Below are 25,392 nucleotides of genomic sequence, written 5' to 3' on the forward strand. Positions count from 1 at the left end.
GTGGTAAATAGTTTGCATGGACGACACTAGATAGCGAACTGAATTGACAACTTCTTTGCTCGAGCGAATAATGCTTGAACAGGTAAAATGATCGGTATATGCTTGAAACCCAGGAGTTTACATATAACCGTAATTTGTCTTGTGAGCCCTCAAATATGAATCGTGAAGTGAAAGGTGCAGTGAAATTGAAACTTAGTGAACATAGGGTAACGTTCTGCTTCGTTGTGCGACTACAGGGCCCGAGGGAACCATGGATGTTAATTTGAACAGGTTACAGAATGTACAAATCTTTGGGTTGAAGTATATGCACCAAGGTTACGGCACACTTCAAGGTTCTAGGAACCTCTTTGACGAATCTGCTCGAGAGTGCCAATGACACTGATTCAAGGACATTTATATTAAACAATAATCCTTTGAACCCTTTTTCCAAAACAATAATAAAGCAATACTCAAGATTGCAGTTCAAATAGGTAGGGAATAAAATCCTTAATGTTACAATCATGCACTTAAATTAACACACACAACATATATCTACCATTTACAAATCATACTTTCACTTCTATTGTGTACCAGAATATGCAATGTACTCTGTGATTAAGAAATCCTTTTCGTAACTTTAGGTTACAAAGAAAGCGGGGAATTAGTAAAAATGTATTGTCTAGAATTTTAAATTTCTAAGAAATGATTTATTCACTCAAACTTCCAACAACAATATCAATTATTCGAGTAGTACAAGTGGCCGGGTTCTAAGCCCTCATTTGGGGCTCGAATCATCATGTGGGGCTCGTCGTAGCCTTTTATGATGTATATTTTGAGGACAGAGTTGGCAACACTGTGGGCCCACTGTAGCCTTTTATGAGGGGGGTCTATTGCCCTCTGTTTACATCTGGCAACACTGCCGTAGATTGACAGTGTTGTTAACCTACTGGGTTTTTTTCACTGAGGCTCGAATCATCATGTGGGGCTCGTCGTAGCCTTTTATGATGTATATTTTGAGGACAGAGTTGGCAACACTGTGGGCCCACTGTAGCCTTTTATGAGGGGGGTTTATTGCCCTCTGTTTACATCAGGTAACACTACCGTAGATTTTTTGACAGTGTTGTTAACCTACTGGGTTTTTCACTGTAAATTTTCATCAAAGGGCCTGAGGGGTCCATGTACTTTTTATGTCTGGCAATACTGTTGGGGGCCTAGTGTTGGCGACCTGTGGGTTTTTACTGTAGCCTTTTATGAGGGGGGTCTATTGCCCTCTGTTTACATCTGGCAACACTACCGTAGATTTTTTGACAGTGTTGTTAACCTACTGGGTTTTTCACTAAATTTTCATCAAAGGGCCTGAGGGGTCCATGTACTTTTTATGTCTGGCAATACTGTTGGGGGCCTAGTGTTGGCAACACTGTGGGCTCACTGTAGCCTTTTATGAGGGGGACCCATTGCCCCCTTTTTATATTTGGCAATTTTATTGGATGTTTTTTTTGAGGCTTGGGTTTTGCCAACCCATCCGAAGAAAATTCCACTATATGATCTTTCACTGGCTAAGCTAACCTACAAATAGGAGTTGGCAACACTGACGAGCATTAAATGATGATTTCGAGCCTCAAATGATGATTCGAGCCTCGTCGGTGTTGCCTACCCACTCTACAAAAATTCCACTATATGATCTTTCACAGGTTAAGCTAACCTACAAATAGGAGTTGGCAGCACTGACTTATAAACCCATTGGGTTCTTTTGGCATGTTTTTTCATGATGTGTTGCTAGGCTATTGAGCATCTTGGCGTATACAATGTATATATTTTGAGAGGGGCGTTATGGCTTTTTATGCTGTACGAATACTGGAAGCTTGACAGTGACAACCAGCAGAGTAGGTAAACCTACATCCAGGAACTGGCAACACTAGTTTCTGACAGTGAATTTGAAATAAAATATTAAACAAAAATACATGAGTAAATACTGTGGGTACAAATAGTACCAGTGTTGTGCCCCCCAACTCCAACTGGGCAACTGGGGGAAATAATTGTACAACAATTTGTACCTAATTGTACAATACTTGTACCTAATTGTACAATACTTGTACCTAATTGTACAACATACATATACACAGACATAAAAGAGAGAGCCTTCCCGCAACTTACTTCATGTACAATTTATATGATTTTACAACTGTGAAAAGAAAGCATATGTGTTCTGTATGCACACATTTATTCTTATTTTTCGAAGTTGAATGAAAGCACATGTTTTTACGCTCTCGTAATACTAACCTTGCTCCACTGATTTTAAATTGCTTCCATCCGCTTTTTTTTTCTGTGTTATTTCCGTATGCACGCAACATTCGCTTTCAATAGTATAATGAAACACAGAAGGAGTGTTAGTATAGCAGGCTTCGAGTTTACAATTTATTAAATTAAACAATAATTTATGTAAGAATATACTTGTACTTACCGAACACAAAATAATAAAAGCACATGTGAATGTTTGCGTGTGTTCATGTTATATGACGACTGAGTAAAAAATAATGTTGACTCCCCGAAAGATAAAAGTTCCTAGTTCGACATCAGATGCATGCAAATTTTATGTTTTGCTCTCCAAAATCTTGATTTTATGTTTGTGCTATTTGTCATACAGCAGAGGAGAAGAGGGGAGAGGGAGGGGAGGGGGTACTATTAGCGCCATCTATTAGCAAACAATAGAAATAAAAAGTAGGGTCCAACTTTTTCAACACCCAAACATTTTGAATGTTTTCGCTTAGTAATACGATCTAGCTGAAGACGTTTAAAAGAGTACTCTTAGTCGACGAAGCTAATTGCTAGGGCCCTTATATTACTAAAATATTCTTTAATTTGCATATTTCTCATACCGCCATATGTTGTTCTATTTGACTTCTTCCAAAAAAATGCTAATTAGCGAGAGTTAATTAAGCAAGGCAAGTAAAAGAAGCAAAATAGGACAACATATGTGCCGGCGTGAAAATATGTAAAAAATTCGATTCAGAGGTGGATCGAATTAGAGTTAGGGGATATTTTGCATTTTTTCCCTATAATGTACAAAACATTTACCATACATAATTCTTTCCATTTACAACAGTATAAAATAAGAGGAATGTGTGACAATATCCATATTAATTAGGAAGGTATGTTGTATGCTAGGTTAGCTAATTGTGTCTTCTACAGCTTCACTGTATAGAGGGAAGATGGAAAAAGAGAGCTCTACGGAAACTGACGCTCTTAACAATATTGTACGTCCGTGAAAATTATATATAAATAAGACTTAAGCGTATTATCTGCTTTCATGTCAGATTTTACCAACCTGTGAGCTGTAGTGTTTAGGTGACAAGCGACCTGCTCAAATATGATACTGTTGACAATATTGTACGCCCGTGAAAATTATATATAAATAAGACTTAAGCGTATTATCTGCTTTCATGTCAGATTTTGCCAACCTGTGAGCTGTAGTGTTTAGGTGACAAGCGACCTGCTCAAATATGATACTGTTGACAATATTGTACGCCCGTGAAAATTATATATAAATAAGACTTAAGCGTATTATCTGCTTTCATGTCAGATTTTGCCAACCTGTGAGCTGTAGTGTTTAGGTGACAAGCGACCTGCTCAAATATGATACTGTTGACAATATTGTACGCCCGTGAAAATTATATATAAATAAGACTTAAGCGTATTATCTGCTTTCATGTCAGATTTTACCAACCTGTGAGCTGTAGTGTTTAGGTGACAAGCGACCTGCTCAAATATGATACTGTTGACAATATTGTACGCCCGTGAAAATTATATATAAATAAGACTTAAGCGTATTATCTGCTTTCATGTCAGATTTTGCCAACCTGTGAGCTGTAGTGTTTAGGTGACAAGCGACCTGCTCAAATATGATACTGTTGACAATATTGTACGTATATTGTATTGTATAGGAGACTAGAAGCATATAATTTGGCGAAAAAAACAAAAAACAAACCCAAATAAGGTCATAGAAAATAGTTAAAAAAAAAGTGAACAATTATATTTTGCATTGCACAGCATTGGATATTAAATAACATACCCCCAAAAAATTTCTGCATTATGCGTTCTGTAAAAAATTGCCCTACGTGCCAAATTACTATGTCAAGTAAACATTTTCAAAGGCACTGTCGTACTTGTGTGCCGGGAAAGCGAATATGTGCGACCAAACTGTGCTCTAAGTGTGGAATAAATATTTCTATTGCCAACTTCAAGCGACACCAGCTTACTTGCAAGAGCACTGGAACATCTCTACCGCAACCTTCCAAGCGAAAGGTAGAAGTAACCTCCCTCGATGCATCGCCACCTGCCAAACGCGTCAAGCTGGCGAAGAAAGCAGACCGATTTGCGTTTGAGTATTTATTAGAAGACTTTAACATAACATCAGACAGCTTCTGCGATGTGCGTAGTTTTCTGGAGAGCGAGCGAGCTAAGATAATATCCATCCTCAACGATGCATTGGCTACATACTCCACTAAATTCTATGCTGTGCTATGCTGCAAGTATAAGAAACCGTCTGATGAAATATATACATTCTTCCATGCGACAAAAGCAAAAACACTGGATCAGGCAGATGTCACTGACCTCGACAGCATCTACGACAAGTTTGTCGAGGAGTTTGTGGCAAAGCACGAGGAGCATCAGGCTAAAGGCTCGGGCGGTTCGCTGTGTGGCGACCCCCACGAACTTCGTCTGAAACTTAGCTCGTCATGGACTTGGAGCCCAAAAAGCGTTATGTGCTACACTACCGGAACCTCCAGTGGTTAATGCAGCAAGGGGTCTCGGTCAAAGCAGTTTACGACGTGCTCTTGTTCAGGCAGTCTCCATGGTTGAAGCCGTACATCGAACTGAACACCAACCATCGCACTGCTGCCACTTCGGAACTTGATCGCGATTTTTTCAAATTAATGAACAATGCGGTATTTGGGAAGACCATGGAGAATGTGCGAAATCGCGTTGATGTGAGGTTGGTGACGAAGAAAACACAGTGTCGTCGACTTGTTGCAAGCCCGCTGTTCAGGTCTCGAACAATTTACAACGAACAGATGTCTCTGATTCACATGAACCGGGGCAAGGTGCTACTCAACAAGCCCATCTATGTGGGAGCTGCAGTTTTGGATCTGAGCAAGTTGTGCATGTTCGAGACATATTACGGCATACTACGTGCACACTACAACCACAATATCTCGCTCCTCTACACAGACACAGACAGCTTGGTATACCATGTTCGCACGGGCGATGCGTATGGTGATATAGCCAAAGTTCCAGCTCTTGTCAAGCTCTTCGACACATCGGGCTATCCCCAGCTAAACCGGTATGGAATTCTGCCCCGGAACAAAAAAATACCCGGCAAACTCAAGGACGAGAAAGACGGGGATGTGATTGTGGAGTTTGCTGGACTTCGTGCCAAAGCCTATGCGATCCGGGCTGAGGGTTCTGTAACAAAAAAGGCAAAGGGTGTAAGCAGGCAAGTGGTTCGGGAGCACCTCAAGTTTGAGGATTACCTCGAGTGCCTCAGAACAAAATCGCCCATTCTACAAAAAGAGCATCGTATCCAAAGCGTCGATCATGTGCTTACAACTAATATTGTCAGGAAAGTTGCTCTGGATGCACACGACGACAAGAGGTGTATTCTTGAATGTGGGGTCCATACACTTCCGTGGAGCCACTATCGCCTCCAAACTAGTAAGGCCTGCCCAGAGTGCAACAAAAAGTAATAGGCAATGCGAAAAAAAAAACAATTTTAATTTACTTCCACTTCCTCGATTACATGCATGCATGGCACAGCAAAATTAAACTTCTGGAAACTGCTAATTGCAATTTGTACTTATATATATAAAATTCCACATTTCTTATTGTGTGCTATTTTTTTTTTATTTATTTAAAACTGTTCAGTCACTCTTTCATTCTTGACGTCATACACAAATGTTTTCTCTGCAATAAGAATGACACTGCACAGAGTATCTGCAGGCAAGGCATCGTGGAACTCGCATACAATCTTGATGTTGGTACGATCGTTGACCACCACTTGCTTTCTTTTCGTGGTGTTGATGACGGTCATGGGTCTCCGTGCTTTGAATTCGCTGGGCGCGTAGTACACGTCTACGCTTCCTTCGGTCACGCGTTTGTAAGCCGTGTAAGCTTCGTAAAGTTTGAGGTAATCGTCTTTGGTCATGTCGAGGTTGTAATTCTCGCGCGGGAACACTTCGTTCCTACCGTTCTTCAGATAAACGTTCTTGATCTTGCAGTCGTCGAACTTGCTGGAATCTTTTTCCTGATCGTTATCGCGTCCGGTCTGAAAAAGCACTACGACGAAATCTGGCATGTCGAACTGTATGTTGTTGAACTGTGTCGTCACGTCGAATTCCATGTGACTTCCCGACGCCATCTTCTGCACGCACTGGTAACCGTGAAAGTGAATCGGCACCTGCGGACTTTTCAAGATCTCCGCTTTGTACTTGAGGGCGTAGTTCGTTTCGTATTCCACCACCGGCATTCTCAATTCCATGCTCCGGATGACGCATTTCGCTGCTTCGGGTAAAGTGTTGGCTATCGGCATGGTGCCGTCCGGACCCAAAGTAGCGTATCGCATCAGTGCGTCGTTGTCGTTGGCCGCTCTTCGAAACGTGATCCTCAGTCCTCCCTTCCACATGATCTCCTTGTAGTCCGAGAAGAAACCAGGCAGCAGACGCATGGGATAGAGCACCGTGTGACTTCTCGTCGATATTTTGGTCCCGGCTTCGAATCCCCCGGCCTGGTAGTACGCTGCATCCGTTTTGGATAATTTCAACGTTCCCACTGCCGTCGACGTGATGCCTGGATAATCTATTCTGTCGATGACGGTGTTGTGTTTCCTCACCTCCACCTGCGAGAACAGGTGAGGCACGAAATTGTCCACGAGTATCAAGTTTGCTGCTGCGGGAAACGCGTCTCCGTTTTCCTTCTTCACCACGTCGAATTGAAGGTAGAGGTCCGCTCTGTGAGGATGAATGAACCCGTCGCCTACGTCCACGTCGTATTCGATCTCCCTGTTCGCTTCGTTCAGATTGGCGAACGTGCGACGGTTGGGAGGGAAAGACTGCAATTCGTAACTTTCGATTTGCTCCATTTTACATGTATGGTTATTTATTATACGTTGATCTCCACGATGGCCGTCGTAGTGGCACCTGCGAAATCCACCACGTCTCCTTTCTCGTTCGTCACCACCAACTCTATGTCGTCTATGCGGTTGCGACATACTGGAAAATAGATCGGCGAAGAGGGCGTGTAGATGATCGGTTCCATGAACTCGGAACTTGGTTTGAAAGTGGCTATGATTCCCGTCTGCTTGTGACTTCCTAATAATCCGTCCGAAGATTTCGTGATCATGCCTTCCGCCACGTTGCAGTGTACGTTCAGAGTCTCTATGGCCAAGAATTTAGGAATGTTGGTTGCTACGTGCTTGATGCCAGCTTCGAGTTTTGGGTGGTTGTTCTCGAAACCTAAAAGTTCTCCCATGGTGCCCAGGTCCACGGTCTCCGTCGCGGATAGGATTTCCACTCTGTGCGTGACCGAATTTTGAGAAAGGTACGTCCCTTTGGGTAATTGAGCTTGCAAAGTGGAAAGATTGTATTGTCCTGGCGTGACGACGATGTGTTCGCTTCCGACGCTAATTTTGTTGTTGTGCTGCGTGACGTTAGGTATGAGGTACATGCTGTAGAATGCACGCAGAGCCACGGATTTAGGATAGACGATGTCGTCGTGCAGCATGAGTTTCAAGATTGAAGATTCGCTCGTGAGATGGAACACGCCCATCCTAGTGATGCTGTTTCAGGTTCCACAGTACTTTCTGGAAATCTTCGACCGTAGGGTTATTTATTTTAGAGAGAAACGCAAGCACGGAGAGGCAGAGATGACCGCAGTTCACGTCTCCGAAATCTTGAATGCGTTCGTCGTTGTAGTATATAGAGGTTTTGTTCGTTTTCAGATAATGAATTAAATTTGTAGGTGGAACACCTCCGAAAGAATCGAAAACGAATGCTTTATCATCATTTTTGTGGTAACATATCCAATGCGTGCCTGGATTTTCTTGACCGTCCAAGTTGACTACTCCGCATTCTCTTCTTTTGACGGTTGAAGGTAACGAGTCGGACATGAAAACTCCTCTGAAGTGTTTGATTCGTAACGGCTCGATCAGAGATTCAATGTCTCGGTTGGTGAGTGCTGCTGTTTCTTTTTTTTAAACTTTCTCATCACGCCCTTTCCTCCTTTCTTCTCCATGGCCAGGTTGTGACGTTTCTGTTCTTCCAATTCCGCCTAGTTCTTCTTCGAGTCGATGACGGTTTTCGCGATGGCGGCACTTCCGCCGGCCAAACTTCCCACGGCCCCCAATGCTGCCAGGATGGCGGGGATGCTGAATATGAAACCTCCGATCTTTTGCTGTTTCCGCGAACGCTGCAATCTTTTCAATTGAGGTGTGCTGAGCAGTAATTTCATTCCGTGTCCTTTCGACAAGCAAGAACGTTTCTTCTCGCGTTGTTTCTTGGTGAGTAACCCATCGAGGGCACCTAGATTTTTAAGATTGGAGTATGGTATCTGGTGCACGACACCCTTGGGCTTCATGTTGATGCTCTATGTGTTATTTTCACGGTATGTTATTTATATATATATTCTGAGATTTTTTCTTGTGTAGTTTTTTTACGGTATGTTATTTATATATTTTCAAGGCCTCGCAGTCGTTACACAAATTCTATTACGTGCTTCGTTTTCTTGCCAAGAAGTTCCTTTGTCCCCTTGTACACGATTCGAGTTTTGTTCTCGATTAAAATAGATAGCTTCTCGTCGGATAACATGTTAGCGTATCGATCTGGTAAAAATAGACTGTATTGTGCGTTGAGCAACAGGCGTACCTTGGGACCATGCTGGGTAGAAACGATTGAACCGGAAGTTATCGTGTAAGGTTTGTCGACTTCCAATTCCTGAATTTTTACATACTCGACTGACAAATTTAGCATTTGTTTTAATGCTTGGAGATCACTCATTTTTTCAGTCGTCATATCAAAAAAAAAATTTCAGAGTGTTAGAGAGAAATTTAATTGTTTTTTTTTCACGATGTGTGTTATTTATATATACCGAAGATTATTTTTTTTCACGATGTGTGTTATTTATATATCAAGTTTTTTTTTTTGACACGTATATATATTATTATTTTTTTTTTAACAGAGGAAGAAAGTCCGTGCTTCGGAAAACGCGATGATGTGCGTAATGATATCTTCCGTCTCCTGCTTAGACTTGCGCCAATCTACTGTGTACCGTCTTCTTCCCTGCCTCGCCTCGTGCAGTTCGTCCAACCTCTCGTTCAATATTTCCCCTGCAGCCGAAAGCAGAATGTTGAGATCACCGCACCTCAGGCCGCCGATCTCCCGAAGATGGTCCTTGAGAACCATTTCACAAGGGATGCGAAATTCCGGCGTCGTTCTTGCTATGATTACAAGTTTCCCTACATCCTCACAATCTCCGTTTACTGCGTGTTTAAATATTTTACATAGTAGCTCGGGCGGCAAATCAGTTATACGAGACATGTTGTTTTTTTTACTGTATGTTATTTATATACCCCACCCCAATTTTTGTTTCGTGTTCATGGCGATGGTGGTACCCAGTGCGGCGACCCGTTCACCCAGCGATGCGTCTCTGCTCACGAACCTTTCGAAAGCTGCGTGCTCTAACTTTCTGTCTGCTTCGTGACGTGCGTTCAGATCCGTCTGCGTGGTGTTGTAAGCGATGTCGTGATCTTTGCATGCCGCGTCCAACGGATTCACACCCTTGTCTCCTCTCTCCAATCTTTTCTCGAGTTTGGTACCCGGTCCGCAGTACTGGTAGCCAGGTAGATGCATCTCGAAAGGTAACTTGTTGATGATGTCGTTCACGAGTCCCTTTCCTTCGGCCACGTTCCAAAATTTCGGAGGCAGCGTGTTGATGATTTTGATCAGGTAACCTATGCCCTTGTCGTCGTTCACGATGAAGTTGGAAAGTTTCGTGCTGATCATGTCCACGATGCCAACCTTCTCGTTGTAGAAATTACGATTGCCTGCATTCTCTTCGCCGGCTATCACCAACAATCGGTCCACGAGTTTCCTAACGTCGTCCACCCAAACGAATTCTTTGGGTAACGTGTTGTAGCGTTTGACGCCGCTGCCTGTTTTGACCTGGTTCCAAATCGGTTTGATGAGATTCCTGTACTTCTCGCCGCTGCTCGATTTCACCCTATTCTGCGAGGCGTCGTTGTTCTGGTACAAGGCATCCGTCATGATCAAAATTTCCTTGTAACTCTGGTAATCTTCGTCGGTGTAATCTTTCGGCTGCTTTTTGGCAACGAGTTCCCACAGTCCCACCGTACCCGGATACCTGGTCCAACTATCCTTCTCGCCTAAATTAACTTTAATGTCGTTGCCTTCGAAGGTCACCTTTGATTTTCCAATCTTCCACACCACACCGCCGCCTTCGCTGGTTTCCATGCTGGGATACAATCCGAACACTTCATCCTTGTCGAATTTCCCCGTACTCAGGTAGTCTCGTGCCAAAGGTCCCAACTCGATTTTATCCGAAGACGACATGCTACCAATGGCTCGACGTCGTGCCGGTGCATCCTTCAGTTCGAACGGCGTCGAAGGAATGCTCGAAATGGGTGTGGGTACGGCGTAACTTTTAGCTGCGAGCGGTACGAGTTCGTTGATCAAATTTTTATTTTGTTCCGTGACACTTTTAATTTCTTTACCTAGACCGCTGATGGCATCGATCACAGGTTGATCCTGACGTTTCTTCTCTTCGTAGAATCCGCGATTCTCGGATTTCCAACCTTTGAAGCGTTTCACGAGGTAATCGCGAAGCTTGAGATTTTCGTCTTCGATTTTTCGTTTCGTCATGACGTTATTTATACACGTCGTTTCTCACAACGTTGCAACGTTTAGAAAGTCGTTGATTTTGTTTCTGTATTTTCCGTCGTTGGGTTTCCTCGTCATGTCGATCGTCGCGAATCCGAAATCGTCACCGTTCCAGCAAGTAGAGCAGCAGCGTTCCGAAAATTGATTGTAGTTCATGTCTCCGCCTACGTAGTCATCGTACGCGTGCTTGAGGTTGGTGTGATCTTGACGAAACAAACATATGAAATTAGCGTTGTCGCGTACTAACTGTTTTGGAATTTTGGAAAACGTTTGAGCTAGGTAGAAGCAATCCATTCCTTTGTGACGACCTTGCGTGAAAAAGTTGCGAATTTCATTTTGATTTTCCAGAATGGCGTCGTCGAACACAACGACTGAATTTTCACGACAATCGTCGAGTGGTTTTATTTCCGAGGCGAACGTTGCAATGTCCAGACCATCGTACAGTTTCATCAGTTGCTGGTATTTGGATTGCTCCAAACTTTTCGAGAACACGTACAGGTGCCTGTTCTTCCAATCTAACCAATTCGGTGCGAGGAGAAAATTGTCCACGAGCAGTGTCGTTTTCCCACACCCCGAAGGACCTACGATCAGACAGCGGATGCTGTCGGGAAGCAACTCACCGTTCTTTTTTTTTCTTGTTTGACTTTCCGGATCCGGTAGACGCTTCACCACGTTCCACGTACTCACAAGATCACTTCGTTCGCGTCGATCCAACTCTTTTCCGGAAGTCCCAGCCATTTGACAAACAGTTTGTCACCTTTCCTACGCAATACTTTCTCGATGAGGTACGTGTCGGGGTGTTTTGTTTTAGAGAGTTCCTCTTCGTAAAATCTTCCTTTCAAAATCTCGCTGCTACTATCTTTTATTATATACGTGTGTCGGTTTCCAGGTAAAACTCGAACCACCGTAAAGAGTTCCGTGCTCCAATTTTTTGTGAATCCCTTCTCGAAGGTGCGTTTGAATTTGCTGATCCTCACCTGGTCTCCAATTTTGTATTTAGCTTTTTTTTGTCGTGGGTGTGTACTTTGGACAGTAAACTGTAGAAATTAAACGCTGCTCGTCGGACTTGGTAACGTCGGCTGGCTTCATGCCTATTGTTCTGTGTACCGTATCATTATAGGTGTCGACGAGTTCCGGCAGGATGTCGACCCATTTGTAATTTCCCCGAAGCGTGAATCGTTTCCACATGTGTGTTTTCAAGGTTCGATTGAATCTTTCCACGATGCTGGCTTTGATGTGACTGAAGGTCGAATAATGTTGAATCTTGTGTTTTTGAATAAACTTTTGGAATACGGCGTTGTAAAATTCTTTACCGTTGTCCGTTTGCAGAAACCGTGGTTCTCTGCCGCCGCTTTCGTGAAAAATTGTCTTGAATGCTTCCGTGACGCATGTCCCCGTTTTGGCTTTCAAAGGTAGAGCCCATGCGAATTTCGAAAATGTGTCTATGACGGTGAGGAGGTACTTGTTGCCCTTGTTCAATTTATGTACGTTTTTCAAATTGCCGCTACTCATCTCCACGAGGTCGCTTTGACAGAGGTTGTCGATGCCCTTGGTTACCACAGCCAAACGTTCGTAGTTACGGCGTGCAGGTTTATGCAATTCTTCGACGATGGCTTGCCTAGACATTTTTTTAGAGATTACGTTTCAAGAGAAGCACAAGCGTGATGGGATTCAAAGAGGGTGGCACTTCGCTCGTGTTTTGAATGATCAGCTTATCGCCGGCACTCACGTCGAAAACGGTAAGATCTTCGTCTTCGTGTATTTCATATATGTTGCGCGTTTCGTTCCAACGTGCCAGAGGAATGTTTCCTGCTTTCTGGACACCACGATTCGATATCAAAGTCATGGTAGGAACGCTAGCTTTTCTGCCGTGAGACCAGTACGAAAATTCGTTTATCTGAATCGTGCCATCGAGGAGAAACTTGTAGTACGGATGATAAGGATGTAACATGTACAGTTTGTTACCTTCGACGAACGTGGAGATTCTCTGTTGATTGGGTACGCTGTTGATTTCGATGGCTTGCAGAGAATGCAGTTTAGCGAATTTAGTGTCGACGCTGAGCAGATTACTGTGAACTTGTCCGAGTTTATTTTCGATGGGCAGCAAATGCTCGACTATGGTATCCGTTACGGCAGAAAACGACGGTTTGATTTTCACTTCCACGTTCATCTGCTTGTAGTTTTCGTTGAGTTCTTGCAACTTGGCACCGAAAGAGGCCAGCGTCGATTCCTGCGTGGATTCCAGCACTCCAACTTGATCTCTGATGTTGACGACAATGTTCTGAAGGTTCTCGACTTGATTCAATTTCGAGCTCTTCTCGGTAAGATCGTTCACGATGCTTCGCATCTCTGTAAACTGCGTGTGAAGGTCGGCGACGCTCTGCGAAGTGGGCAGCGTCGACACCAGCGAACTAATTTCGTCTCGAATCTGTTCCACGTTCGCCGTTTCCGTTTCTAGTCGTTTCAGCATTCGAGATATGTTTCTTTTCAAAGCGTGCAATTCTTTGGAGGTGGGGAGATTGGCCACCCTACTCTCGAGATCGCTCAATGAACTTTTGATGTCGTTCGAATCGGATAGTGCCGTCACCGCCGTTTTCAATTTTTCCAAATCTTCGCTCGAAGGCACGCTCGTCCGTAACGATTCCAAGTCACCCTGTATGTTGTCGAGTACGTGATGAAAATGAGCGAGATTCGTTTCGACGTTCAAATTTTCTAAATATTCGATCTTCTGCTGAACCGTGCTTAACGTGTCTTGAATGCTCGTCAACGCTCTTGCTTCAGCGTGAATATTTTTAATTTCTTCGTTGATCAATTCCAAGGACGCCTGAAGCGTAGCGATGGTGGTTTGAATGTGTTCGAAATCTCGATACGCCTCCAATTGAATTTTTATGTTCGCGACGCTTTTACCGATGACCTGCAGTTCGTCCGACGATGGTAGGTTTGTCATGGTATCTTCCAAAGTCTGTAACTTAGATTTGATTTCTGCCAACGTGTCGGTGAATTCTTCTTGTAATTTGGAAACGACGACATGTAAGCGTTCTGCATCTATATCGTTCACGACGGTTTGAAGTTCAGAGAAATTCTTTTCTATTGCGGAAGTTCGTTCTTCGATTTCGAGTTTCAGTTTTTCCAAATCTTCATTTTTCGATTGAAATTGCTGTAATTTGGCCAAATCATTTTGAAGCGAATCCACGCTCAACTGTATATTTTGAACGCTGTCGTAAGAAGGTACGTCGACATAATTTTTTATGAGCGTTTTCAGTTCGGAATCGATTTTCAGAATGGGGTCGAGACATTGCGTTTGGAGCGTAGCGATTTCCGACTCTAAACTTTTGTTTAAGGTCTCCTGCAAAGCAATCAAATCGGTCCTCAACTTCTTAACTCGAATGTCCAACATGAGAATCTCTTCTGCGTGGTCTACACGCTTGGTGTTGCCGAAAATGTCGTTAGGCATTTTTGGTTAACGGTTATTTATAATAGAATAGACGATTCGTAATTCTACAAAAAGAGGAATGAGTTTGTCGTAATCTCCGAGAAGTTCCATGTAAAGATAATCTCCTGCAGAAACATCGTACGTAATGTTAGAAAGCATCTTGTCGTGCTTGATTCGAAAAATATTCTTGCCGGTAGAAATTTTGATTTCGCCTGCGTTTTCCGGATTCACGGTGATTTGAAGTTTCCCGTCGATCGGAATTTCGTAGAAATGTAAATTGTTATTAAAAACATAAAACATCTTGCCCACATCGTCATTCAGTTTCGTCCAAATGCTGTTGAGATGAACAATCAGTAAACCATTGAGTTTAGATAACACGGAAGGTAAGAGGTTATTGAAATTTGGCGGTGCAGTCTCCATGTTGATCTGTTTGCGGAAGCCAAAAAGATTCATTGTCCTTGTTAGTTATTTAAGAATACGGTCAAAGTTTTTTTTTGTAATGACACGCAAAGTTTTTTTTGTTTGCTTGCGTCACAATACAGGCACGCGCGCGCGCGTGTGTGTGTGCGACACATTGTTCCCGAAAGAGGTTTACAAAGGTCACGATATATAAACATTTGGTCCCACAGTTGGAAAATTACGATAAGATGTATTCATCCTTCAAGGATAAGAGAGTGCATTTGTCACAATACACGCTCGCGCGTGTAAAAATTATACACCGTGAAAAGCTACGACGAGTTGGAAACACTGCTGGTAGGGTTAACATACACCATAAAAGGCTACGCCTCGCCCCAAGTTGGCAACACTGCTTGTGAGGTTAACATACACCGTGAAAGGCTTCAAAATATCATATAGTAGAATTTTTGTAGAGTGGGTAGGCAACACCGACGAGGCTCGAATCATCATTTGAGGCTCGAAATCATCATTTAATGCTCGTCAGTGTTGCCAACTCCTATTTGTAGGTTAGCTTAGCCAGTGAAAGATCATATAGTGGAATTTTCTTCGGATGGGTTGGCAAAACCCAAGCCTCAAAAAAAACATCCAATAAAATTGCCAAATATAAAAAAAAGACAATAGGCCCCCCTCATAAAAAGCTACAGTAAAAACCCACAGGTCGCCAACACTAGGCCCCCAACAGTATTGCCAGACATAAAAAATACATGGGCCCCTCAGGTCCTTTGATAAAAATTTACAGTGAAAAACCCAGTAGGTTAACAACACTGTCAAAGAATCTACGGCAGTGTTGCCAGATGTAAACAGAGGGCAATAAACCCCCCTCATAAAAGGCTACAGTGGGCCCACAGTGTTGCCAACTCTGTCCTCAAAATATACATCATAAAAGGCTACGACGAGCCCCACATGATGATTCGAGCCTCAGTGAAAAAAACCCAGTAGGTTAACAACACTGTCAATCTACGGCAGTGTTGCCAGATGTAAACAGAGGGCAATAGACCCCCCTCATAAAAGGCTACAGTGGGCCCACAGTGTTGCCAACTCTGTCCTCAAAATATACATCATAAAAGGCTACGACGAGCCCCACATGATGATTCGAGCCCCAAATGAGGGCTTAGAACCCGGCCACTTGTACTACTTATTCGCAACAATTATTCTTACAGGTATGCGGAACTCCTGTGCATTTTCTTCACATGCACGTACCTGCATAGAAATAAGTTTTCAATTTTAAGTCGCGTCAGATTGAGACTGTGTTTACTCAAATACAGCAAAGGTACAATCAAGCACTGCAAGACATACTTTCTTATGCATTAATTTGACCAGGAACAAATTTTAGCAATTTAACAATTCAAAAAAATATATTTACAGTCAAACTACTTCACAAACTTCCATCAAAGGGAATTGCATTAAGACTTTCTCACACATATTCGTTTAGCCAATCACCTGCTACTTACTCGAATTCTCAGATACATCAATTGAAATTAAAATTAGGAAATGAAAGGACGTGGTGGAGAGTTTCCGAAAATGTTGCTCTTTTAATGCCGTTAATTTCAAATCATGAGTTGCACTCAGTTTTACTTTACTACAAAATCCGTCGCAAGCTAACTAGGTCGTTATCATAATGGCCAGATTATTGTACTTGCTTGTTCAACAACAATTTCACCATTTAAGTTTTATACAATTTGCCCCTTTTAATTAGTACGAAACTACTGTGAAAAACGACGCACTTTTTGGTACACTAATGTACTTATTAGAATTTGTGCACTTGTCACGTACCTGTATATTTTGCTGTTCGTCACCATGTTGTTGTATCCATTCTTCGACGTAATCTTCCTGCCTGAAGTAACACGCGATAATCTCAGCAATCCTCCATTTTTACTGGAACCACAACTATGTTGAATGAGGTAGAAGGTGTAAGAAGGAACCCCTCAGAAACTTCTATCTCCTTCGACCATGGGCAGACTTCAGAGAAACGTTCGGCAATGACATTTCGGGTACTTCTAATTGGCTTCACACACCGAAAAAAGCATCGTCAAAACTTGGAGTACTTCAACTTGTCGATCAACGTACGACATTCTTGATACTTGTCCTTCTCAAAAATACGACGACTTACTTTTCTTCCTTTCTTCACTTACGCAGAATTGCAAACATTTCCATTTTACCTCCTTTCGTTACAACTTGAAATCCTACACGCACATAAGTAAAGGGTGATCCATAAAGAACGCCGGATTTGAAGTTCCTATAAATGAAATTTATTTTTGGAAAAAAAAGCACAAAACACATACCATTCTCTTCAGGAGATATTAAGGTTTAAACATGGAAAACAATATCAGGCATATGACCCCCCCCCCCCTTACTAGCCCTACACGCAATCACTCGGTCCATGAAATTCACCATGAGCCGATCACACATTTCCCCATCTAGTGTGTTGAGGACATGTCGAATTTCTTGCTTAAGTTCTAACAAATTTCAGGGTTTATTCTGGTAAACTTGTGACTTGGTGTACCCCCCACAAGAAAAAGTCACATGGTGTCAATTCACAAGATTGAGGTGGGAAGGTTTGGTCTCCTCGCAATGAGATTATTCTGTCCGGGAACTTCTCACGCAGCAGATTGATTGTTTCTTCTGAAGTGTGGCAAGTTGTAACTCTTGTTGGAACCATACATTTTTGATGTTCATTTGATCCAAACGAGGCCAAAGAAAATCAGTTAGCATTGCACGGCAATGAATTCCATTCACTGTCAGAGCATTTCCTTCTTCGTCTTCAAAAAAGTAAGGACCAACCAAACCCCCACTCCAAATCCCACACCAAACCGTAACTCTCTGAGGATGCATTTCCTTTTCCTGAATCACTCTTGGGTTCTCAGATCCCCATATTCGGCAATTCTGCTTGTTTACGAACCCGTTTAAATGAAAATGAGCTTCATCGCTGAAAATGATGCGCTTTGCGAAACCCTCGTTCTCTCGTTCCCTTTCAAGGATCCAGTCAACAAATTGCCGTCGTTTTCCATGATCCGCTGGTTTCAGTTCCTGCGTTAACTGCACCTTTGTACGCGTGCAAGTGCAGATCTTTCGTCAAGATTCTTTGCATTGATGTTGGCGATACGATTTTGCAGGACTCACAGCAACAGAATCACGCACAACAGCAACGTTTGCTTCACTCCGGCGACTTCGAGGGCGTCCAGGGCTTTTGATGTCTTGTGTTGATCCAGTTTCTTCAAATTTCTTGATCAACCTACGAACAGTTGATTCGTTCGGTGCATGAAGATGACCAAGTATCGTACGGAGTTTCCGAACAGTCACCGCAAAACTTTCACCATTCTTGTAGTGCGTTTTGACAATCAAAACTCGCTGTTTCTTACTGTACCTTTCCATGGCGTTAGCAACACACACAAACAGTAGAACAACTGAAACGCTTCTCAACACAAAACCTCAATGATAACTGATAACAACAATCGCACCAACAATGCTGCCAACCAAACAAAAAAAATATGGCGTCCTTTTCAAATCCGGCGTTCTTTATGGATCACCCTTTAGTTCACAACGACAAATAGTCTATAATCACGTAGACCATTTTAACTTGCATGCATCCGTTTCCTTTTGACAAAACGTGGCACTACATACAACAGCAAGCGCCCACCAAATATTCCAGTTCGTAAAATAAAGTACCTGGATAATTACTAGAGTTCAATTGGCACATACATCTCCAAAAATCGAAAAAAGGGGAACCTTATTTCTTGTTCCAAAATCACATGTACTTCCTTTTGGAGTTCGGTAAGTTTCTCGTCATGGTAGAGCGATCATATTGAGAATCCAGTTGCTTCATCCATTGTGCTCGCCAGGTGTCTACACATGTTTGTGTGCAGTTTAGTTCTCTTCTCTGCAGCGAAGGTTCTGCTCTCACTCTGCGTCGAGGTTCTGCTGTCACTGTGCCGGAGCACTTGCCAGGCGAGTAGCGTGGGCGGAGCCATGCTACCATATTGTGTACTGCTGTCACAACATTTATCACCCAAAAAAGAAGCATCAAAATGGCGTAATCAAAAACAGGGGCAGAGCAACTGAATTGTGAGGAAACTTGTGATAAATTTATTTTGATATAGATTACATTTGTCACAATGGTCATCATCTCCATGTTAAAATATACAGGGTGAGACAATCAAACAGGAAGATTTAAAAAAATTTAAAAAATAGAGAAAGCAAATATTAGTTATTTTTTTTAACATGAATGTACTGTGAGTGGAAATTACTAGTGTACCTGAAAAATGTTCACTTTTTTAAAATATTGTGTCGAAGATGTGTCCTTGGTGTTACACACATTGTTGGAGTCTCCGAGTAAATCCACCCATGACGTTGTGAGAGGCAGTCAAACAGGAAGATTTCAGGAATGGCTGGCGGGCGTGGTTGGGGGTTATGAGAGTGTGGGGCATGACCTTGGGTGTCTAGACAGCCGGAAGCTTCAGTAGCGATGGTCGAGAGTGCAGTGTGCGTTTGCTGTAAAGGCATATTACAAAAACTCTGATAGTTTTGTTGGAGCTCAGCGTGCTTTCCATTGAGAGTTTCAGTTAACCCCCTGTGCTCCCGTGACTTCTGCTAACGCTATCGGCCTTTGGGTGAGCACTTTTGAAGCCACTGCTAGCACAACAAAGAAAAGAGGTGGTAGTGAAAAAACATGCCGGACCCCAGAGAATATTGATCAGGGGGGAGGGGTGCATCCTTAGGACGACGTCCTCAAAAATCAGCTAGACGACACAGTGCAGAACTTTGTTTCAGCAATCGAACAGCGAGAAGAATTTTGAAGAATGACCTCCACTACAATCCATACGAGGTGCAGGTAGTGCAAGCCCTGACACCTCAAGATTACGAGAAACTAATACGCTTTTGCCAAGAGATGTTAAATGTTATTGGAGAACATGAAGAAAGAGTTCACAACGTATGGATGAGTGACGAAGCTCACTTTCACTGTAGTGGCTTCGTCAACAAGCAGAACTTTCGGTATTAGTCCGAAAATAATCCACACACTCTCCATGAAACACCTCTCCATTCAGAAAAAGTAACAGTTTGATGTGCATTATCATCTCGTGGAATCATCTGCCCCTATTTCTTCGAAAATGAACACTGTAACACGGTGACGATAAACGCTGTACATTATGTTGACATGTTGTAACCTTTTTCCTGCCTGCCCTCGATGACTATGACCCAGATTCCGTGGCCTGCCCATTCCCCCGACTTGCTGGCTCCTGACTTTTTTCTTTGAAGTTACCTCAAATCCAAAGTATTCAAGGACAACCCCCAAGATCCAGGGATGATTTGAAGGAGCGAATTTGGCAAGGGATCCACAGCATTCCGTTGGAGATGCTACGGAACGTCATGGGCGGATTTACGCTGAGACTCCGACAATGTGTGTAACACCAAGGATGCCATCTTACTGACACAGTGTTAAAAAAATGAACATTTTTCAGGTACACTAGTAATTTCCACTCATGTACAGTACATTCATGTTCAAGAAATAAATAATATTTGCTCTCTCTATTTTTTGTTCATTTTTTAATCTTCCCGTTTGACTGCCTCACCCTGTAGTTTAGTCTATCTTACCAATACATAGCGATATATGAAAATGAATAGATGATTATGGGCTGAAACTACCAGGGTGGATTTTTACACATATATTTCTACGATTATTGAAATTATATTTGATTCTATACACTCGGTTGTGGGAAACTCGAACGAGTATGATCGAGCAAAATTGATCCCATGCAGTAGTCTAATTTAGAATATTAAAGTAGTTTTTGTTTAAATAAAATATTTTAAAAAGTTGGCTGAGATGGGCAGGTCCAGCAGCACTTTATTTATCTTTCGTAGATCAACTGATTGATTTGCTATTGTGGCTATTTTGTACTTACAGACAGGGCACGTGACACTAAGACTGATCGGGTGGTAGCACTGAAAAAGGTCCGAATGGAACATGAAAAGGACGGCCTTCCAGTCAGTGGTCTACGTGAAATATCTGTTCTCTTACAGTGTCGCCATGAGAACATTGTCCACTTGAGAGAGGTCGTCGTGGGCAGAAGCCTTGAGAGGTAAGAACTTATTGTTTGTATTTGTGTTTTAAGATAATGAAAAGAGTCTTCTTCAAAGCATGGGATAAATTAGTTGTAAGTTGGGCTTAATACTAACTAGAAATATGGGGGTTGTATTAATTACATGACATTTTTTTAGATTTACATGTAATATCATACAAATTTTATTGGCAAACAATTCAAGGTGGGAGTGTTTCCAATGCTTCCCCTGCATAAAGCAGATCTGGGGATCAGACATTTCCATTATTGGGTACCTTGGACAGATAGAGGCTGATCACATCAACTCCAGTATGGCTATCAGTTTTATGCACCATAATTTTTAATTATTTCTCTTGTAGTCTACGCTTATTACAATCATAAAAACACAGTTTTTCGTTGTGATGATGTTTCAGGAGAACACACGCTCCCTTCATCAGACATTTATTGTTAGTTTGACTGAAGATACAGTTATAACGATGGTTAACATTTTTTTTAAATAAAAAAGAATCGTTTATACAATGGATGTTGTCAATGTTATATTGTTGTAATATAGCAACTTAACTGTGAAAACAGTAGTTTGTTTTATTTTTATTTCAGATAAAAATTTTAATCACATTATTTTTTATTTAAAAACTATGAATCCCAAATATCGTCAAGCAATTCAGAATCATCATTGCTTCCACAGAGTTTCTTGATGTTTTCTGTTACAAGCAATGCGTACATACAAAGAAAACCATAATTTTTAAACTGTAAGTGCTGACATCTCCATATTCTCTGAAAAGTTTGACATGAACAGAAATATTCTTTTGTGACATGTTTGAACAGATGAAGGATGATGTGAAACAAGGTCCTTTTGATAAACGATGAATTTTATGAATATTCTTATTAATATATAAAGGTCAAATGTTCATTTGAATTCTGAAGTTGTATCCACTGGGGCATGCAAGGGCAGGGGAGGAGCTAATGGGGCTACAGCCCCTCCTGAATTTTGAGAAAATTAAATTTTCAAATGAAAGCACTAAATAACGTGCAGAAAAACCAAAGTAGTGAATGAAAACACCCCCCTTCCCTGCCGATTGCCATTTTTGTCTTTGAATAACTTTGAAAACAAAGGTTAAAAATGGGAATCACATAATATGTCATGTATCCTCCCCCGGAACCGCAGCAATGCAATACTCATCTTTACAATTCCAGTACTGTCCTTTAAAAAGATCCTGTGTATGCTAGTGGTTGAACCATTTACTTGGTGCAGCCACATGTGTTGTTTTTTTGTACTAAAATTACATTCCCATTAGGTCTTCCTTTCTGATTATTAGATATTTCAAGTTATTTCATTCATCAGTCTTACTTTTATTTTTTTCAGCATATTTTTGGCCATGGAGTATTGTGAACAAGATTTGGCAAGTTTGCTGGACAACATGCAAGCCCCTTTCTCGGAGTCCCAGGTCAAATGCATTATGCTGCAAGTTCTTCGTGGATTACGCTACCTGCACAGAAACTTCATTGTGCACAGGGACCTCAAAGTTTCAAATTTGCTGATGACAGACAAAGGATGTGTCAAAATTGGTAAGTCCAGACTATTGACTTCTTTACTCAACAGCAGTTTACTTTGTGCACTCTGCTGTCCATGTGTGCTTGTGATTGTCCTTTCATCCATTTAATCTCCAACCATTCATTCTCATCTTCACAAGGGTCCCGGGTTCAAATCTCGGCCTGGGCATGGATGTTTGTGTGTATCCATTCATCAATTTCATCATAACACCACTCCTTCCCATCTTCACAAATTTGCCAAAGCTGGCACAAAAAGCAAAGTAAAATAAAGCAAATCAATCAATCATCTTCGCAAGAGTGGCACAATGCAAAGTGAAATTAATCTTGAGGTTTTTTTTTATGTTTTAAGTCCCCTTTATGCACAGAAAGGGTATTTGGGACTGGAACTACAGTTTAAAGTGGGATCAGAACTACTATGTGCCTACCAGGTATCAAATCAAGGACCCCATGATTGCAAGATGACAATGCTACCACTTCGCCATCGCGAAGGCCATTGTGAAATAAATCAAATCAATCAATCAGCCAATCAACTTTTTATCACAAAGGGGAAATAAACTATAAATGATGTAATGGGTTCACTCAACAACAAAGTGCATATAACTGACAGCTATTCAATGAATTTTGATTCTTATATATTTAGATGCTGCTATAAACTTAAGTTAAGAGCATTATTCTATGTACTAGGAGTTAATTATCATTTAAAAGTTTTGCCACAAACCGGTAGACCAACATTTTAATGAAAAATGATATTGAACCTGTCTGATATGAAATGCCGTACATTTCATAAGGAATCAGAATGGTTTAGCCACTTCCATAAGGTGGCCAACTCTCCCATATTTCCCAGGAACTCCCGTATTAGAGCTAGTTTTTTTAATCCTCTAGGCTCCCTTATTGATATTCTATTTCTGCTATATTTTTCATTAACAATTCATTATCAAGCAACACGCGAAATTTTATACTCATTCAGAGTTCGGTGAGCCATACAAATCTTCAAGTCGACTGCAAGAGCTTGCACATTTAACCTTTGGCAGGTGGAAGTGATCATGTCTTGTAGTAGTTGATTGATGCTTAGTTCTGCTGCAGCAGTGGACAAATACATATGGGTTAGCACTACGAAAAATGCAAATTTGTAAATTTTTATTACCTATTTTGACCTGTATATCATAAAATTTAAATTCATTCTTTTGTTTAATGTTATCCATTCCATAAACATTTTGTGGGATGATGCAGCACTGCTAAAAATGCACAAAATTTGCCTCGACTAAATTCAATGCTGAAAGTTTGAAATGTCCTTAAATTCATGGCCGAAGGTTGGTCACCCTACATTTCCTTGTTGATGAATACGAATATGGTTACATGAAGAATCGTCCTCTTTTGCAGCTGATTTTGGTCTTGCAAGGTGGTTTGGTTTGCCTCTACGTCCGATGACTCCTCGTGTGGTAACCTTGTGGTACCGTGCACCTGAATTACTACTTCAAGCGCGGACGCAGACTACTTCGGTCGACATGTGGGCAGCAGGTTGCATATTAGGGGAGCTTCTGGGTCACCGTCCCTTGCTGCCTGGGAGGTCGGAACTCCATCAACTGGAGCTCATCGTCGACCTGCTGGGAACTCCTTCGGATGCAATTTGGCCAGAATTTTCAAATTTGCCAGCGCTCCAGAGTTTCACGCTGAAGCAGCAACCTTATAACAACCTGAAGCAGAGATTCCCATGGCTCTCTGCTGCTGGGCTTCGCCTTTTGAACTTCTTGTTCATGTATGACCCAAAGAAGCGAGCCACTGCCGAGGAGTGTTTGCAGAGTTCCTATTTCAAGGAAGCACCTTTGCGTAAGTCTACAGTATATAGTTTTATTGCTTTGTGGTTCCTCTGGTCATAATAAATAGAGCACATGTTCATGTAAATCCATAACTTACTTCAGTAGCTAGTGTAGCTATGGAGATCTAAAATATGTGAACAAGTATATTTTGACTTTAAATTCCTTATTAATGCAATGTCAAAAAACATGTAGGAATGGCAATATCCAGATAACATCTTATATCGTTATTGGGTATTTTATTGTAGATTTCAGAGATCTGGATACTTGAATACTGAATAATGTGCATTGTACAGATTCAAAATAAGTGCCCAGTTCATGGTGCCTGAAAATTTTCACATGGCACCTGAATTTTCAATAGTTAATTCTGAGGTAGAAAAGTATAATGGCATGATTGTTAGGATGGAAATTTCCATTACCTTTTTTTTTAAAAAAAATAATAATGAGTACAGTATATTTTTTTTATATATATATTTGTGGGATTTCTGTATCATGCGTACCATTAAATCAGAATAATAAACAAGCCATTATATATTTTGCACAGTTGGTAGCCAAATATGAAAATCTTCAGCAATATGGTAGAGTCGACATTGTAATGTATTGCATAATCATTTATGCTGCTCCACTGAAGCCTTCTTTAGGTTGACCCCTTCAGTGCAAGAATTAATCTAGTCCTGTATTAATTGATAAATTTAATGTTTTAAGGTCACTTTTCAAAATGTGTAGCTTTATCTTAGTTGGATTCATGGTTTTCTTATCCTGTATTTAATATATATTCTGTTACAAAATAACTGCACCACCTCTAAAAATTAGGGGAATATTGAAATATGTTTAAATTTAAATTTCCATTGTAATAATGTGCAAGACAATGGAAAATTGCACCTGGGATTGTTCCTTGGTGCATCTTGATTCATTTTTGTTATTTTTGCACTGCTGTCTTTCATTCCGCTCTCTGCCAACAGCTGTATCTGACGTCTGTGTGCAAATGGCTGCTGCCTGTTCCTGACGTTCCGCCATATTTACTGGTGGAAATCATGTGAATATCGGGTGGAAAATCTGTGTAATGGATTGTTACAAACTGCTAGAGATTACTTCTCAAATGAGAATTTAGATTATTTCATCTTCCAGGATGACAATGCTCCCTGCCACAGAGCCCATAC

General features: G+C 41.5%; 1 protein-coding gene across 5 annotated transcripts in view; it reads left to right on the top strand.

The window, feature by feature from the left end:
• Cdc2rk (cyclin-dependent kinase 10) overlaps positions 1-25,392 on the top strand; it is a 48,934-nt gene that overhangs the window by 19,258 nt on the left and 4,284 nt on the right. For all 5 annotated transcript variants that reach the window (XM_083138592.1, XM_083138590.1, XM_083138591.1 and 2 more), the window contains 3 exons: positions 20,714-20,888; positions 22,231-22,433; positions 23,799-24,245. In XM_083138592.1, the coding sequence (XP_082994718.1) occupies positions 20,714-20,888; positions 22,231-22,433; positions 23,799-24,245 (825 nt within the window). The remainder of the gene's footprint in view (positions 1-20,713; positions 20,889-22,230; positions 22,434-23,798; positions 24,246-25,392) is intronic.

This window comes from Lepisma saccharinum, chromosome 17 (assembly GCF_977018435.1).
Source record: "Lepisma saccharinum chromosome 17, izLepSacc3.1, whole genome shotgun sequence".
Lineage (NCBI taxonomy): Eukaryota > Metazoa > Arthropoda > Insecta > Zygentoma > Lepismatidae > Lepisma > Lepisma saccharinum.